This window comes from Choloepus didactylus, chromosome 3 (assembly GCF_015220235.1).
Source record: "Choloepus didactylus isolate mChoDid1 chromosome 3, mChoDid1.pri, whole genome shotgun sequence".
NCBI lineage: Eukaryota > Metazoa > Chordata > Mammalia > Pilosa > Megalonychidae > Choloepus > Choloepus didactylus.
Genome location: NC_051309.1, coordinates 53,046,643 through 53,065,958, shown reverse-complemented (window position 1 = coordinate 53,065,958; position 19,316 = coordinate 53,046,643). Strand labels below are relative to the sequence as shown.

Below are 19,316 nucleotides of genomic sequence, written 5' to 3'. Positions count from 1 at the left end.
GCTTTTAAAAGGCATTTAGCTACTTACTGTATATTGATTCATTCATTAACCACATTCATTATATTGTTATTAAAAATTCAGCGATAGATATGACTATTTCCAGGCTGCAAAACACCACTTATAACTGTACTTAAAAGTAAACTGAGGCGGGGCAAGATGGTAGACTGGTGAGCTGTATGTTTTAGTTACTCCTCCAGGAAAGTAGGTAAAAAGCCAGGAACTGCGTGGACTGGACACCACAGAGCAATCTGTCTTTGGGCATACTTCATACAACACTCATGAAAACGTGGAACTGCTGAGATCAGCGAAATCTGTAAGTTTTTGCGGCCAGGGGACCCGCGCCCCTCCCTGCCAGGCTCAGTCCCGGGGGAGGAGGGGCTGTCAGCTCCAGGAAGGAGAAGGGAGAATTGCAGTGGCTGCTCTTACCGGAAACTCATTCTACTGATTCAAACTCCAACCATAGATAGACTGAGGCCAGACACCAGAGACTCTGAGAGCAGCCAGCCCAGCAGAGAGGAGACAGGCATAGAAAAAAAACAACACGAAAAACTCCAAAATAAAAGCAGAGGATTTTTGGAGTTCTGGTGAACACAGAAAGGGGAAGGGCGGAGATCAGGCCTTGAGGCGCATATGCAAATCCCGAAGCAAGGCTGATCTCTCTGCCCTGGGCACTTTTCCTTAATGGCCCTGGTTGCTTTGTCTATTAGCATTTCAATAACCCATTAGATCTCTGAGGAGGGCCGTTTTTTTTGTTTTTTTTTTTTTTTTTAAATCCTTTTTGCTTTTTCTAAAACAATTACTCTAAGAAGCTCAATACAGAAAGCTTCAAAGAATTGAAATTTGGGCACGTCAAGTCAAGAGCAGAACTAAGAGAGCTCTGAGACAAAAGGCAATAATCCAGTGGCTGAGAAAATTCACTAAACAACACAACTTCCCAAGAAAAGGGGGGTGTCCGCTCACAGCCACCATCCTGGTGGACAGGAAACACTCCTGCCCATCGCCAGCCCCATAGCCCAGAGCTGCCCCAGACAACCCAGTGTGACGGAAGTGCTTCAAATAACAGGCACACACCACAAAACTGGGCGTGGACATTAGCCTTCCCTGCAACCTCAGCTGAATGTCCCAGAGCTGGGAAGGGGGAGCAGTGTGAATTAACAGAGCCCCATTCAGCCATCATTTGAGCAGACTGGGAGCCTCCCAACACAGCCCAGCAGCCCAGAACTGCCCTGGGGGGACGGCACTCACCTGCGACATAGCACAGTCATCCCTCAACAGAGGACCCGGGGTGCACAGCCTGGAAGAGGGGCCCACTTGCAAGTCTCAGGAGCCATACGCCAATACCAAAGACTTGTGGGTCAGTGGCAGAGACAAACTGTGGCAGGACTGAACTGAAGGATTAGACTATTGCAGTAGCTTTAAAACTCTAGGATCATCAGGGAGATTTGATTGTTAGGGCCACCCCCCCTCCCCGACTGCCCAGAAACACGCCCCACATACAGGGCAGGCAACACCAACTACACACGCAAGCTTGGGACACCAGTTGGGCCCCACAAGACTCACTCCCCCACTCACCAAAAAGGCTAAGCAGGGGAGATCTGGCTTGTGGAGAACAGGTGGCTCGTGGACGCCACCTGCTGGTTAATTAGAGAAAGTGTACTCCACGAAGCTGTAGATCTGATAAATTAGAGATAAGGACTTCAACTGGTCTACAAACCCTAAAAGAACCCTATCAAGGTCAGCAAATGCCACGAGGCCAAAAACAACAGAAAATTATAAAGCATATGAAAAAACCAGACGATATGGATAACCCAAGCCCAAGCACCCAAATCAAAAGACCAGAAGAGACACACCTAGAGCAGCTACTCAAAGAACTAAAGATGAACAATGAGACCCTAGTACGGGATATGAAGGAAATCAAGAAGACCCTAGAAGAGCATAAAGAAGACATTGCAAGACTAAATAAAAAAATGGATGATCTTATGGAAATTAAAGAAACTGTTGACCAAATTAAAAAGATTCTGGACACTCATAGTACAAGACTAGAGGAAGTTGAACAACGAATCAGTGACCTGGAAGATGACAGAATGGAAAATGAAAACATAAAAGAAAGAATGGGGAAAAAAATTGAAAAACTCGAAATGGACCTCAGGGATATGATAGATAATATGAAACGTCCGAATATAAGACTCATTGGTGTCCCAGAAGGGGAAGAAAAGGGTAAAGGTCTAGGAAGAGTATTCAAAGAAATTGTTGGGGAAAACTTCCCAAATCTTCTAAACAACATAAATACACAAATCATAAATGCTCAGCGAACTCCAAATAGAATAAATCCAAAAAAACCCACTCCGAGACATATACTGATCACACTGTCAAACATAGAAGAGAAGGAGCAAGTTCTGAAAGCAGCAAGAGAAAAGCAATTCACCACATACAAAGGAAACAGCATAAGACTAAGTAGTGACTACTCAGCAGCCACCATGGAGGCGAGAAGGCAGTGGCACGATATATTTAAAATTCTGAGTGAGAGGAATTTCCAGCCAAGAATACTTTATCCAGCAAAGCTCTCCTTCAAATTTGAGGGAGAGCTTAAATTTTTCACAGACAAAGAAATGCTGAGAGAATTTGCTAACAAGAGACCTGCCCTACTGGAGATACTAAAGGGAGCCCTACAGACAGAGAAACAAAGACAGGACAGAGAGACTTGGAGAAAGGTTCAGTACTAAAGAGATTCGGTATGGGTACAATAAAGGATATTAATAGAGAGAGGGAAAAATATGGCAAACATAATCCAAAGGATAAGATGGCCGACTCAAGAAATGCCTTCACGGTTTTAACGTTGAATGTAAATGGATTAAACTCCCCAATTAAAAGATATAGATTCGCAGAATGGATCAAAAAAAATGAACCATCAATATGTTGCATACAAGAGACTCATCTTAGACACAGGGACACAAAGAAACTGAAAGTGAAAGGATGGAAAAAAATATTTCATGCAAGCTACAGCCAAAAGAAAGCAGGTGTAGCAATATTAATCTCAGATAAAATAGACTTCAAATGCAGGGATGTTTTGAGAGACAAAGAAGGCCACTACATACTAATAAAAGGGGCAATTCAGCAAGAAGAAATAACAATCGTAAATGTCTATGCACCCAATCAAGGTGCCACAAAATACATGAGAGAAACATTGGCAAAACTAAAGGAAGCAATTGATGTTTCCACAATAATTGTGGGAGACTTCAACACAACACTCTCTCCTATAGATAGATCAACCAGACAGAAGACCAATAAGGAAATTGAAAACCTAAACAATCTGATAAATGAATTAGATTTAACAGACATCTACAGGACATTACATCCCAAATCAACAGGATACACATACTTTTCTAGTGCTCACGGAACTTTCTCCAGAATAGATCATATGCTGGGACATAAAACAAGCCTCAATAAATTTAAAAAGATTGAAATTATTCAAAGCACATTCTCTGACCACAATGGAATACAATTAGAAGTCAATAACCATCAGAGACTTAGAAAATTCACAAATACCTGGAGGTTAAACAACACACTCCTAAACAATCAGTGGGTTAAAGAAGAAATAGCAAGAGAAATTGCTAAATATATAGAGACGAATGAAAATGAGAACACAACATACCAAAACCTATGGGATGCAGCAAAAGCAGTGCTAAGGGGGAAATTTATAGCACTAAACGCATATATTAAAAAGGAAGAAAGAGCCAAAATCAAAGAACTAATGGATCAACTGAAGAAGCTAGAAAATGAACAGCAAACCAATCCTAAACCAAGTACAAGAAAAGAAATAACAAGGATTAAAGCAGAAATAAATGACATAGAGAACAAAAAAACAATAGAAAGGATAAATATCACCAAAAGTTGGTTCTTTGAGAAGATCAACAAGATTGACAAGCCCCTAGCTAGACTGACAAAATCAAAAAGAGAGAAGACCCATATAAACAAAATAATGAATGAAAAAGGTGACATAACTGCAGATCCTGAAGAAATTAAAAAAATTATAAGAGGATATTATGAACAACTGTATGGCAACAAACTGGATAATGTAGAAGAAATGGACAATTTCCTGGAAACATATGAACAACCTAGACTGACCAGAGAAGAAATAGAAGACCTCAACCAACCCATCACAAGCAAAGAGATCCAATCAGTCATCAAAAATCTTCCCACAAATAAATGCCCAGGGCCAGATGGCTTCACAGGGGAATTCTACCAAACTTTCCAGAAAGAACTGACACCAATCTTACTCAAACTCTTTCAAAACATTGAAAAAAATGGAACACTACCTAATTCATTTTATGAAGCTAACATCAATCTAATACCAAAACCAGGCAAAGATGCTACAAAAAAGGAAAACTACCGGCCAATCTCCCTAATGAATATAGATGCAAAAATCCTCAACAAAATACTTGCAAATCGAATCCAAAGACACATTAAAAAAATCATACACCATGACCAAGTGGGGTTCATTCCAGGCATGCAAGGATGGTTCAACATAAGAAAAACAATCAATGTATTACAACACATTAAAAACTCGAAAGGGAAAAATCAATTGATCATCTCAATAGATGCTGAAAAAGCATTTGACAAAATCCAACATCCATTTTTGATAAAAACACTTCAAAAGGTAGGAATTGAAGGAAACTTCCTCAACATGATAAAGAGCATATATGAAAAACCCACAGCCAGCATAGTACTCAATGGTGAGAGACTGAAAGCCTTCCCTCTAAGATCAGGAACAAGACAAGGATGCCCGCTGTCACCACTGTTATTCAACATTGTGCTGGAAGTGCTAGCCAGGGCAATCCGGCAAGACAAAAAAATAAAAGGCATCCAAATTGGAAAAGAAGAAGTAAAACTGTCATTGTTTGCAGATGATATGATCTTATATCTAGAAAACCCTGAGAAATCAACGATACACCTACTAGAGCTAATAAACAAATTTAGCAAAGTAGCGGGATACAAGATTAATGCACATAAGTCAGTAATGTTTCTATATGCTAGAAATGAACAAACTGAAGAGACACTCAAGAAAAAGATACCATTTTCAATAGCAACTAAAAAATCAAGTACCTAGGAATCAACTTAACCAAAGATGTAAAAGACCTATACAAAGAAAACTACATAACTCTACTAAAAGAAATAGAAGGGGACCTTAAAAGATGGAAAAATATTCCATGTTCATGGATAGGAAGGCTAAATGTCATTAAGATGTCAATTCTACCCAAACTCATCTACAGATTCAATGCAATCCCAATCAAAATTCCAACAACCTACTTTGCAGACTTGGAAAAGCTAGTTATCAAATTTATTTGGAAAGGGAAGATGCCTCGAATTGCTAAAGACACTTTAAAAAAGAAAAACGAAGTGGGAGGACTTACACTCCCTGACTTTGAAGCTTATTATAAAGCCACAGTTGCCAAAACAGCATGGTACTGGCACAAAGATAGACATATAGATCAATGGAATCGAATTGAGAATTCAGAGATAGACCCTCAGATCTATGGCCGACTGATCTTTGATAAGGCCCCCAAAGTCACCGAACTGAGCCATAATGGTCTTTTCAACAAATGGGGCTGGGAGAGTTGGATATCCATATCCAAAAGAATGAAAGAGGACCCCTACCTCACCCCCTACACAAAAATTAACTCAAAATGGACCAAAGATCTCAATATAAAGAAAGTACCATTAAACTCCTAGAAGATAATGTAGGAAAACATCTTCAAGACCTTGTATTAGGAGGCCACTTCCTAGACTTTACACCCAAAGCACAAGCAACAAAAGAGAAAATAGATAAATGGGAACTCCTCAAGCTTAGAAGTTTCTGCACCTCAAAGGAATTTCTCAAAAAGGTAAAGAGGCAGCCAACTCAATGGGAAAAAATTTTTGGAAACCATGTATCTGACAAAAGACTGATATCTTGCATATACAAAGAAATCCTACAACTCAATGACAATAGTACAGTCAGCCCAATTATAAAATGGGCAAAAGATATGAAAAGACAGTTCTCTGAAGAGGAAATACAAATGGCCAAGAAACACATGAAAAAATGTTCAGCTTCACTAGCTATTAGAGAGATGCAAATTAAGACCACAATGAGATACCATCTAACACCGGTTAGAATGGCTGCCATTAAACAAACAGGAAACTACAAATGCTGGAGGGGATGTGGAGAAATTGGAACTCTTATTCATTGTTGGTGGGACTGTATAATGGTTCAGCCACTCTGGAAGTCAGTCTGGCAGTTCCTTAGAAAACTAGATATAGAGCTACCATTCGATCCAGCGATTGCACTTCTCGGGATATACCCGGAAGATCGGAAAGCAGTGACACGAACAGATATCTGCACGCCAATGTTCATAGCAGCATTATTCACAATTGCCAAGAGATGGAAACAACCCAAATGTCCATCAACAGATGAGTGGATAAATAAAATGTGGTATATACACACGATGGAATACTACGCGGCAGTAAGAAGGAATGATCTGGTGAAACATATGACAACATGGATGAACCTTGAAGACATAATGCTGAGCGAAATAAGCCAGGCACAAAAGAGAAATATTATATGCTACCACTAATGTGAACTTTGAAAAATGTAAAACAAATGGTTTATAATGTAGAATGTAGGGGAACTAGCAGTAGAGAGCAATTAAGGAAGGGGGAACAATAATCCAAGAAGAACAGATAAGCTATTTAACGTTCTGGGGATGCCCAGAAATGACTATGGTCTGTTAATTTCTGATGGATGTAGTAGGAACAAGTTCACTGAAATGTTGCTATAGTATGTAACTTTCTTGGGGTAAAGTAGGAACATGTTGGAAGTTAAGCAGTTATCTTAGGTTAGTTGTCTTTTTCTTACTCCCTTGCTATGGTCTCTTTGAAATGTTCTTTTATTGTATGTTTGTTTTTTTTTTGTTTTCTTTTTAACTTTTTTTTTTCATACAGTTGATTTGAAAAAAGAAGGGAAAGTTAAAAAAAAAAAAGAAAAGAAAAAAGACAAACAAGGAAAAAAAAAAAAAAAAAACAAAAACGATGTAGTGCCCCCTTGAGGAGCCTGTGGAGAATGCAGGGGTATTCGCCTACCCCACCTCCATGGTTGCTAACATGACCACAGACATAGGGGACTGGTGGTTTGATGGGTTGAGCCCTCTACCATAAGTTTTACCCTTGGGAAGACGGTTGCTGCAAAGGAGAGGCTAGGCCTCCCTGTATTTGTGCCTAAGAGTCTCCTCCTGAATGCCTCTTTGTTGCTCAGATGTGGCCCTCTCTTTCTGGCTAAGCCAACTTGAAAGGTGAAATCACTGCCCTCCCCCCTACGTGGGATCAGACACCCAGGGAAGTGAATCTCCCTGGCAACGTGGAATATGACTCCCAGGGAGGAATGTAGACCTGGCACCGTGGGACGGAGAACATCTTCTTGACCAAAAGGGGGATGTGAAAGGAAATGAAATAAGCTTCAGTGGCAGAGAGATTCCAAAAGGAGCCGAGAGGTCACTCTGGTGGGCACTCTTATGCACACTTTAGACAACCCTTTTTAGGTTCTAAAGAATTGGGGTAGCTGGTGGTGGATACCTGAAACTATCAAACTACAACCCAGAACCCACGAATCTCGAAGACAGTTGTATAAAAATGTAGCTTATGAGGGGTGACAATGGGATTGGGAAAGCCATAAGGACCAAACACCACTTTGTCTAGTTTATGGATGGATGTGTAGAAAAGTAGGGGAAGGAAACAAACAGACAAAGGTACCCAGTGTTCTTTTTTACTTCAATTGCTCTTTTTCACTCTAATTATTATTCTTGTTATTTTTGTGTGTGTGCTAATGAAGGTGTCAGGGACTGATTTAGGTGATGAATGTACAACTATGTAATGGTACTGTAAACAATCGAAAGTACAATTTGTTTTGTATGACTGCGTGGTATGTGAATATATCTCAATAAAATGATAAAAAAAAAAAAAAAAAAAAAAAATTCCAGGGACCTGCAAATGCCAAAAAAAAAAAAAAAAAAAAAAAAAAAAAAAAAAAAAAAGTAAACTAATAGAGGCGAGGGCAAGATGGCAGCATAGAGAGGAGTGGAATTTAATTAGTCCCCTGGAGCAACTAATAAATAACCAGGAACAACTAGCAAATAATCTGGAACAACTATTGGGGGACAACCATGACTGTCCACACATTGTACACCAACCTGGATTGGGTGGAATGGCTGAGATTGCAGCATCACATCTTTAAGTAAAAACTGCAGAACCATGCCGGGAGCTCCCTTTCCCCATGGCAGGCTGAACTACAAGACCTCACTGTGGGAGAAAGCAGCATTCCAGGAGCGAGCAAACAGAGCCCAGCTCCAACTGAGGTTTTAATTAATGTGGACTGCTGAATACAAGCTACACACATAGACAAACCTCTAACAAGCAGACAGAGGCTTTTAGAGATGACTGACCTTAAAAAAACAGAAAACTCCTGTGCCCTGGGAAAGGGTGCCCAGAAGACCAGGGACTGTCGGTTTTCTCTGACTGATGGGTGAAACTGGGGAGCCGTGGACTGGCTCTGGAAGGGGACTTTCCCTCTTTCTCTCTCTCAACCTAAGTGGCTCAGTGGAATGAGCCTCAGCCATTTTCAGTTCGCAGTGCTCTGACCCAGATGGGTGGTGTTGAGAGTCAGAGAGACAAAGGAGAAATTCAAATGCAGTAGATAACTCCTTAGGGGGTGTATCTTCCCTAAGAGGAAGGAGGTGGGGCCCAGCTCTACTGTCGGCCTTCCCTTCAGAACACAGACTTCAGAGTCTGGGGGAAAACAGCCAAAACAGAAACTAAAGGGGCCACACCTCCTTACACCAATTGGGAGTGACAGGCTGACAGGCACCACCTGCTGGGAGGTTAGGAAAAGCACAGTGGCTAGAGGCCTCACAGGAAAGTGTGTCATTCTTTTAAGATACACCCTCAGGGAAACTGAATATAACCCCATTGAATATAAACTGAATACAACCCCATTCTGAGATGTGAAGCTGTTCTTGTCTGGGAAAATCTGATTGTGGTAACCAAGGAAACCAGATGCCTAGACAACAGAAAACTACAACTTACACTAGGAAAAACGAAGATACGGCCCAAAGGAACTCACACCTCAATTAAGATAGTTGAGATATTGTTTCACTTTAATGAAACAATCAAAGATTTAAAAAAAATATGCTAAATCAACTCAAAAACCAAATCAACAAGTTCAGGGAAGATAGGGCAAAAGAGATGAAGGATATAAAGCAAACACTAGGGGAACATTAAGACAGAAATTGAAAGTTTGAAAAAACAAGTGGAAGAATCTATGGAAATTAAAGGCACAAGAGATGAAAAACACAGAGGAGACATACAACAGCAGATCTCAAGAGGCAGAAGAAAACACTCAGGAACTGGAGAACAAGACACCTGAAATCCTACACACAAAAGAACAGATAGGGAAAAAAAAATGGAAAAATATGAGCAACATCTCAGGGAATTAACAATATGAAGCGCATGAATGTACATGTCATGGGTGTCCCAGAAGAACAGAAAGGAAAAGGGGCAGAAGCAATAATAGAGGAAATGATCAATGAAAATTTCCCATCTCTTATGAAAGACATAAAATTACAGATCCAAGCGCAGCGTACCCCAAACAGAATAGATCTCAATGGACCTACACCAAGACACTTAATAATCAGATTATCAAATGTCAAAGACAAAGAGAATCCTGAAAGCAGCAAGAGAAAAGTGATCCATCACATACAAAGGAAGCTGAATAAGACTATATGAGGATTTCTCAGTAGAAACCATGGAGGAAAGGAAGTGGTGTGATGTATCTAAGATACTGAAAAACTGCCAACCACGAATCCTATATCCGGCAAGACTGTCCTTCAAATATGAAGGAGAGTTTAAAATATTCTCTGACAAACAGACAATGACAGAGTTTGTGAACAAGGTACCTGCTCTACAGGAAATACTGAAGGGAGTACTACAGATAGGAAAAGACAGAAGTGAGAGGTTTGGAACAAAATTTTGGGTGATGGTAGCACAGCAATGTAAGTACACTGAACGAGTGTATGGTTGAAAGAGGAAGGTTAGGAGCATGTGGGACACCAGAAAGAGGAAAGATAAAGATTGCAACTGTATAGCTCAGTGAAACCTAGGGTGCTAACAATTGTGATAAAATGTACAAATGTTTTCACGAGGGAGAATAAATGAATGTCAACCTTGCAAGGTGTTAAAAATGGGGTGATATTGGGGAAAAAATACAAATCAATGCAAAGTAGAGACTATAGTTAACAGAAACAATGTATTATGCTTCCTCTAATGTAACAAAGGCAATATACCAAAGCTAAATGTCTTAAGAGGGTGACATAAAAGGAGCAGGAGTACGGGAATCTTGACATTGGTAATGTTGTCTTTTATTGTACTTTAGTTTAATTCTATCTTTCCCTTTGTTGCTTTTTAGCTGTAATTTTTTTTCTTTCTTTTTGTCTACCTTCTTGGACTTCCTCCTTTGTGGAAGAAATGGAGATGTCGTTATATAGTAGTGATGGTGGTGAATGCATCAATACATGATTATACAGAGAACCATCGATTGTTCACTTAGGACAGAATGTATGGTGGGTGAACAAAACTGTTTAAAAAAAAATGGGTTAATGAAGAAAACCCAAGGGCACTGTATTGAGTGAAATAAGTCAGACACAAAAGGACAAATATTTTATGGTCTCCACTGATATGAACTAATTATAACACGTGAACTCACAAATATTAAATAAGTTACCAGGATATAGAACGAGGGTAAAGTATGGGGAATGGCTGCTTGTTATGAGCAGAATGTTTTAACTGGGTTGAACTTAAGTGTTTGGAAATGGACAGATGTGACAGTAGCACGTTATTGTGAGAATAACTAACAGTGCTGAATAATGCGTGATTGTGGTGGAAAGGGGAAGCTTAGTCACGTTTATCACCAGAAGGAAAGGTGGAGGTTAAAATACAGGAATACATAAAAGTAAGTCTTATAGTGGACAATGTCCATGATTAACTGTACAAATATTAGAAATGTCTTTCATGAACTACAAGAAATGTATGACACTAAAGCTAAAAGTTAATAATAGAGGGGTATATAGGGAAAAAATATACCTACTGCAAACTATGTACTACAGTTAGTATTTTAACATTCTTTCATCAACAGTAACAAATGTATTACACGAATACTATGAGTCAATAATGAGGGAAGGGGTTAGTGTATGAAGAGGATTAAGTTTTCTTTTTTGTCTTTATTCCTTTTCTGGAGTAATGAAAATGTTCTAAAAATTGAAAAAAATTATTGTGGTGATGGATGCATAGCTATATGATGGTACTGTGGGCTACTGATTGTGCACTTTGGATCTTTGGATGATTGTACGGTATGTGAACAATCTCAATAAAATTTTTAAAGTTAATTAATAAACTGCAAGCAATAAAACAATCAAATCAATGAGAGGAGAACTGTTGCAGGTTCCTTTACATTTTATTTTTCATAAACTTTAAGATAATACAGCACACACTGGAGAAAGCATTTTTAAAAATTTTTGATGTGAAGCTTAACACTTAAAATTATACTTGCTCCCCTCCCCCCCACCCCATTCTACATGCAGATATCACTTATTTTCATATAGGTTGATTCTACAGCATTACAGTCTGATAATTTTATGAGAGTATCTTTACCCCATAATGTTTAAAACAATTTCACAAAACTAAATACTATCATGGTATAACACCATCATTCATACAGTTCCCCAAAGTGAGTACATTTTCACAATATTAACATAAAAATCTGTGTTTTTAAACACATAAGTCAAACCACAAAAACCCAGATTCTAGTTTTAAATGTGTTTATGAAGACTGCTGCTGAACTCAAAGCATGCAGATAATTCATGACCACCCAGATGAAGCTGGATATTGAAACTCCTTCAGTAGGTCCAATGATGTTAATGCTTCACTCATCCCAAGTATCTCCATATTTGTTTACTTTGACTAGGAAAAAAAGCACAAATAATTGATTCCAAATAGTAATAAGTAAAAGGTACTATTTTAAGTTTGTTATTGTTATGATGAAAACTTATGTTTCTCTCTCATCTGAATAAAAGCATGAGAGTCAATTTGTAATTATGAAATGGAGTTGGCTAGCCTTTTGTGAACTGGGAGGCTGGACATAAATATTAATGCTCTCTATCAAGAAATTTACATAAATATTTTATCTTCATAACTGTAAAGTAAATACACTCCCCATGTTAAGGGCTAGAAAACAGATTAGTAACTTGCCCAAGGTACAAGCCTAATAAAACAAGTAGAAATGAAATTTGAACACAGGTCTGGTTTAGATCCAAAACCTGGGTGCCTTTACAACTCTACCATACTATCAAAGTCAGTGTGGCATATATTATATATTGCACATATGAAACCAAAAAAAGGAAATAAAAATATTTATAAAACAAACATGAATTTTGTTTTTCACCAAAAATAGAGTAATAGAAATGGTCAAGTCTTCAGGTGGTGGTGAATTCAATCTTCTCTCACATGAGCTATAATACTACAAGAGGGAAATGGTCTCCAATATTCCTGCAGTTTAGATGAGATTGTATTTTCAAACACGCTCTTCTATCTTCTCTATTCTTTTACCTTTTCACTTCTCTTCTACATAGCCTCCATCTGTGGATTACAACTGTTCAGAAGACCAAAGTAATCATAAAATATAAGTTCTCAGCGCAGATTAGGGACCCCACCCCCAAGACCCATTCAGGGAGTCCACAACATCCCTCAGATTTTGCTTTATTCCCTTTGCCCTCATTCACTCCTGACTATAGTCTTCCAGAAGCTGAATGATGTGTGATGACATTGCTCTGACAGCTAATGAGATGTATTCGTGTTTTACAATTTTCTCAGTCTTAATTTCCAATTTGGTAAATATCAATAAGTATAATCCATAGGACACTCTTTGGAGTCCTCAATAATTTCTGAGAGTTAAGAGGTCCTGAGACCAAAAAGTTTGAGAACTCCTGATCTAAAATATTACATTAATAGTTCATGCAATAAAGGCAGAAATGAAAGGATTAACATCATGCAGTCTTATACTCTGGTATGCTGAGAAATTTTTATGGGGGAAAAATGAGAAAACAGTGAAAAAACATTAATGAATTAGCAAAGCTGAAACTCAACTGACAGATTTCACCCCATAAAGCAGTATTAATCTTTAAAAAAGGTATTACATCTCTGTGATAAACTGACTAATAATATATTACATGAAGTCAGAGATACAATTTGTCACAAAAATTTAAAGTGACTATATCAATATACTATTAACAGAAAAGTGATAAATCCTATTTTTCTGAACAAGTGTACCTCTTTTTACTCAACAAATATAGTCCCAAAAAGCTGAGCATAAATCAAATAATATCTGAAAAGGAGTGATTCACTAATACTAAAGAGAAATTTGTAATTCTTTCGCAAAATAAAGAAATGCTTTATAATGGAAAAGCATTCCTTAATTTACCTGTTTTACAAAATTTTGATTTTGTAAGGTTTGCTTATTTTAAAGGCAAAGGAGAAATACAGTTAGGAAAACGTGAATTATAAAATATGTATTACATTGTACATATAGTTAGACACTGCACAATTGTTAGGAATATATCGCGTAACTTGGAAAAACCTCAAATTCAATAGTTACCAAAAATCTACAATTTCTCTCCACAAACTAAAATATATGAATATAATATATATATAACTGAAAGCTGTAAGTAACACACTTTCTGACCCTGTGAATCTATACTGTACTGTCAAATTTTCTGTCTAGATTATGTAACAGAGCATTCTAGAACATTCACTGAAACTATTTCACTACTGGCTTTTTTCTTTAATTATATATAGAATACAAAAAATCCGCTTTCTTTTCACAAAGGAAAAATATTTTATCACTTTACATTACTGTGTCATATAAAAGAACTTCAAGACTGTTTACAGTCACAACCACAAATGTCTAAATCCAGTAAATGCCAAAAGGGCTACCATATTTCCTTTTCTTAACCTCTATTACTGTAGAAGGCCCAACTGAAATACTCCATTTTGATATTTCATTGCAAGGTACTATGCAGCACAGGCACATAAAAGATTACAATAATGAGAAATATACTACTGCCTGCCCTCATGGAGCTTACAGTCTAAATCCTTAGTTTAAATTGACACTGAAAGAATAAAGCTTATGCTAAATATTTTCTTTAATGACAAACATTAACAAGCAATTTTGTAGGTTACAATTCTATTTCAAAGTCAGACTTTTTTTACATCAATGCTAGGACATAGATATTATCCATCACTGTTATAAAAAAAATTTGAATTCTACATGAGTTAACCACTAACAATTAGAAATAAAATTGGCTGTAAAAGAATGGCCATAATAAAAAATACTAAGGATTTTAATGTATTTTTGCATTCTTTGTGGCATATGAATCTCCAGAAAGTAACAAGGACCTATTCCTTCAATTTTTAAAATAGAACATGGAAAACCTTAAAACAACGACATTCTCTTAAATTTCTTGAGAGAAATCACAAAATTCTACACTTAAAAAGCTACAAAATTCTATCCAAAATATACTCTTCCATTAGAGGTAAACCTCTTGTTGGAAAATTTACTTTGGGAAATGTATATAGCTGGTCCAAAAGCACTTAAAACCAACTGTGATTTTCTACCTTGTAACTTAAAAATTAGCAATTAATTAAAAGCAATAGTACTGTAGTTTAAAAAAAAAAAACTCTCCTCTTTTAGAAATGCCTTATAAGCTGGTTTGTAAGACATAAAACTCCTATTTCACAAACGTAGAAGGAAATCAATCTCCTTACTTAGACATGAGTCTGCAGTTCTGCCACAAGTGGCATTACAGAGCCAATTAGTCACCAGATCTGGCTTATAAGGAAAAGGGTACAGATTCCCAAGGTGACTTCTTGTAAGGGAAAAACAACAGTCAAATGGATGTGGAATTTTTACACTGTATTAAAAAACTAGTTTCGCTGTCTTAAGTTACACTATTATTTGAAATTCATTCTTTTCTAACACAGAATGGCCTTTGTAACACCTTAAAAATAAAAGAGTGAATAAAGATGAATGTGAAATAACTACTCTTTTTAAAAATTTTTATTTTGGTTAATTGCCTAAAGAATTAAATCATATTATTAATATAATTAATGATTTTAACTAATACTACAGTTTCCAATCCTAAAAAGTAAAGTGATTCAGACTAAACTATCATACCTTCTTTTTTTGGCACTCTTTCCTGCATAGGCCTGACTGAGGGGTCAGTCTTTTGTGTTAAAGTTACTTCATATGACTCTCTGTTCTTATTCCTTAATTCCTCATACGTAATACTTTTTCTTTTAGGACTTTCTTCAAGCTTGGGATCAGGTCCTAAAACAACAAACAGTTAATAAATGGTGATAAAAGGATTTGGATAAATCCAAAGCGACTAAATTTTACAAACGCTCCTTGTCTACAATCAAAATAGAATAAAGTGAAATAAAGGGTCAAATTATTACCACCATTTGAAAGATACTGTAATTTACCCAAGATAATCGTAAAACTAGATTCTACTTCCTCTTATGCTTTAAGGTTTTATTTCTAAAACTTAAAATCATCATCAAAAATTGAAAAAAATAACCATGAATATTATAATGCAGTTTAAGAGCATTAAAATGTTGTTTTAAACTGGAAAGTTATTCACAATGTGTACTGAATTAAAAAGAAATATATTCCTATGGCAATAATCAAACAAAACATGACAAAGTGTAGCTTCTATTTTATTTACTAATATTTCCATAGTTAAATGATCCTATGATCACAGAGTCCATATACAAACAACTCCAAGTATTTTAAAAAATTGTTTACTTCACCATCTTCATATTAAAAAAAATACTCAAAAATAGCTACAGAAAAGTATAAAACATAGCCTTTAATTATAGTGTGCATTGTTTTTGCTCCAGTCTAATGATGCAATACTGAGGCAGACGAAAGTGCCAACTATAATTTCTACCTGGGAACCAGAATTTATTTTTCTCTCTTCCAATGGTTAGAGTCAAGTATGAACAATATATATTATCAAAGAATCAAAGAATCAGAAGCAAAGGCTGATGTAAAATGAGGAAGTGATTACTCTTAATATTTGTTGATAGGACCGAATACTGAATATAGTTTGTAAAATATACAACCAAGCAAAAGAGGCTATATAAACATTCTTATAACAATTAACTGATGCTAACACAACGTTTAGTGAACTACTACCTAACTTACAAAGTCTTTCATGCCACAACAAAAGTAAAAGTTTTCAAAGAGGTTTTCAATAAGACATACAATTGAGGTATCATTTTAATATATTAATTTGAAAAAAATTTAAAACCCTTTTTGTAAGCAATACAATTTTGGAACTCAGTGGTACGGTCCCAGTGAATAATTAGAATTTTCAAGGCAACATAATTATACATTAATGTTTTCAACCCTAATCTTTTCTTTTGCTACAATGTATACTGCACTGACACAAAGCAAAGAGGATTTAAATTTCCATTAATTAGTCATAGTATTCTATGGCTGAAGACTAAATTTTTCTGGCTAAAAAAAATAAATATATATACAAGCTTATATTGGGTTTAAAAGCACTTTGCATTTTATTAGTAACGAGTAATCACTGAACTCATTTTCCTTCACCATAAATACTTTAAAAATTCTGAAGAAGGTAGTGTATGCTAATTGAGTAGTCAGGAACCCTGGGTTCATATCCCCATTTTGGCAACAATTAATGAATTCCTTGGGCAAATCACTAAGCTTCTTTGTATCCTGTTTTTCTGAACTGTTAAATAGGGAGGTTTGACTGGATGAGCTCTAAGGTTCCTTGCAGGTCTAATAATTTTTCTTATTCAAAAGAAAAATATTTAATTGTTCCATAATTCTGTGACAAATAGTGAAAACAAAATTCAGAAAGTAGATTATAAAGTCAAACTAAAATATCCTGTATTGTGGAGGGGTTATGATTTACTACTTTGAGAAGGTTATAAAGACCTGGAAGGAATAATAAAATGTAAAATAGTACTGACTTAAATCTAACTGTAATAAATTATGACAAATCACGTAACTGCTAAGAAGGAGTGCTTTCTACTTTGAACGATTAAAAGCTCTTTGAACTCCTGGTAAGAGAAAGCAGGAGAGGGTATCCTGGTAGGGAAGGATAGCAGCTGGGGCAAAGCAAAGGAGGGCCAGTACTGGTCAATATGGAGAGAGCTAAGAAGAGTGGCCAGCTTGGTTTAGAGGAGGGGATCAGAAAGCAGAGCAGCAGATGGACTGTTATTGTGGAAGGCATACAATTCATTAAAATATAGGCTGTAGGCAGACACCAAAGGGTTTTTTTGTAGCTTTTATGTGGAAAACAAATTACAGAACATCAACTTTTTTAATGCAAATGGAAGGAAGGATGTAAGTCATTACAAAGAAAGAGTTGGTGAATGACCATAATACAAGTAGAATGAATTTGAGCTTGAAAGACTGGGAAAATAAGAGAGAGACAAGGACAGCTGGCTTTGGAGAAAAGAGAGTGACTCTAGCTACATTCTCCTAATCTGCCCACCCATACTTCCCTTTCTAATTGGATGTCTTTCCTTCCTACCTCACAGAAAAAAAAGAAAAAATATGAGGATTAATCTCAACTCATCTCATCAAAACTTAAGAATCTCTTTAATCATTTTAACTCCTCCTTCTTGCCAGTCTCTTCTTTCCAAGGTTAAAAGCCTCCCTCTCCTTTGCCCTGAAACAGTGCTGTCCAATGATTTTCTGCCATGATGGGAATGTTTGCTGTATCTGCACTGTCCAATACAATAACCATTAGCACATGTGGCTATTGAGCAGTTAAAATGCTGCCAGTTAAACTAAAGAACTAAAATTTTAATTTGATTTAATTTTAATTAATTTAAATAGCCACATACAGCTAGTGGCTACTTCATGTCCTGACCTATCTAGAACCCTTTCTGTATTCTCTAGAAACTTACTAGTAAACGAATAATCAACTTCTCCCTCTCCAAGCACCCCCTTCCTTTTAACCTACATATAGATTTGAGTCTCTTCCCTCTTATACTAAAGAAACAAAAACCTAAATCCTTCCTTTAATCTTGTGTACTCCCCACAGTTACTGGCTTATTGCTTTTGTTTCACAACACACTTTTTCAAAGAGTATTCTATTGAGGTCCACAGTCCCTCTCTCAAAAAACCCTTAGGGTCAGATGTGTTTCATAATTCAGTGTTTCAAGATTTTAGAAAATTATTATAGTACATATCCCTTATATTACTTAATTTTCACCCATTCAGAGCTTTGGGGCAGAAGTAAACAAGCTCATTAGTATTTCTAGAGCAAAATCTAGGAAAAATTACATGAAATAATTATAAATAGAATATAAACTGCATTATTATCAGTTTAGGTCAAGGTTTGTGGCCAAATGAGTTCAGGTCATATTTTATTCACAAATTAAGTTATTTAAAAAAAAAAATAAACAAAAAAAACTTCTGGTTTTCAAAGCTTTTTGGATTTTAGGCTTTCGGTAAGGGGTCATGGATCCATATTTCCTATTTCCAATTCCCATCTTTCACTGCAAACTAGATTGAAGATAAGAAGGAAACTAAGGCTTACTGAGAGGCTATTACTTGCCAGGCATTATCACTGGAATTAATTTCATGTAATTCTAACAGTTCTTTAAGAGAGAGGGTATTATCTCCACTAAAAATTGAGGGGATCACAAATTACAGTTACTTGGCCAAAGTCATACAGCTAGCAAATGTCAATCACAACACAAATACATGTGCACTCTTCAAGGCTAGTATTTACACAAACTTCATAAAGCATTTCACATGGATTTTCTCACTTGACAATAGTTCTGTAAGACAGATAATTATTATTTTTCTCACATTACAGAAAAGGAAGCTATAAGCCTCTAAGACCAGTCTATCAAATGTAACCTTTGTAAGGCCTTCTTGAAGCCTCTACTCCCCCAGAGGCACAAGTTGTTGCTGCTTCTCTGCTACTGCACTAAACTTGGGTTAGTACTCTCAGCTACTGGTTATATTAGTCATTCATCTTTATATTTCCATATCTTCTAGCAGATTAAGAGTATCTTGTGGACAAGAACTAGGTCTTGTTCATCTTTATTTCTTGTTCATCTTTATTTCCATACCTAGCAGAATGTCTGAAACCTACTGGTTCTCAAGAAATGCTGAATGAAGAAGCAAATGA

General features: G+C 36.6%; 1 protein-coding gene across 4 annotated transcripts in view; it reads right to left on the bottom strand.

The window, feature by feature from the left end:
* Positions 1-11,635: 11,635 nt before the first annotated feature.
* Positions 11,636-19,316, bottom strand: part of OCIAD1 (OCIA domain containing 1) — a 31,047-nt gene continuing 23,366 nt past the window's right edge. For 2 of the 4 annotated variants that reach the window (XM_037829773.1, XM_037829772.1), the window contains exons 8-9: positions 15,308-15,460; positions 11,636-12,039 (exon numbers count right to left, since the gene is read on the bottom strand). In XM_037829773.1, the coding sequence (XP_037685701.1) occupies positions 12,002-12,039; positions 15,308-15,460 (191 nt within the window). In that variant the 3' untranslated portion in view covers positions 11,636-12,001. The remainder of the gene's footprint in view (positions 12,040-15,307; positions 15,461-19,316) is intronic. The other 2 variants (XM_037829774.1, XM_037829775.1) reach the window with 1 other exon arrangement.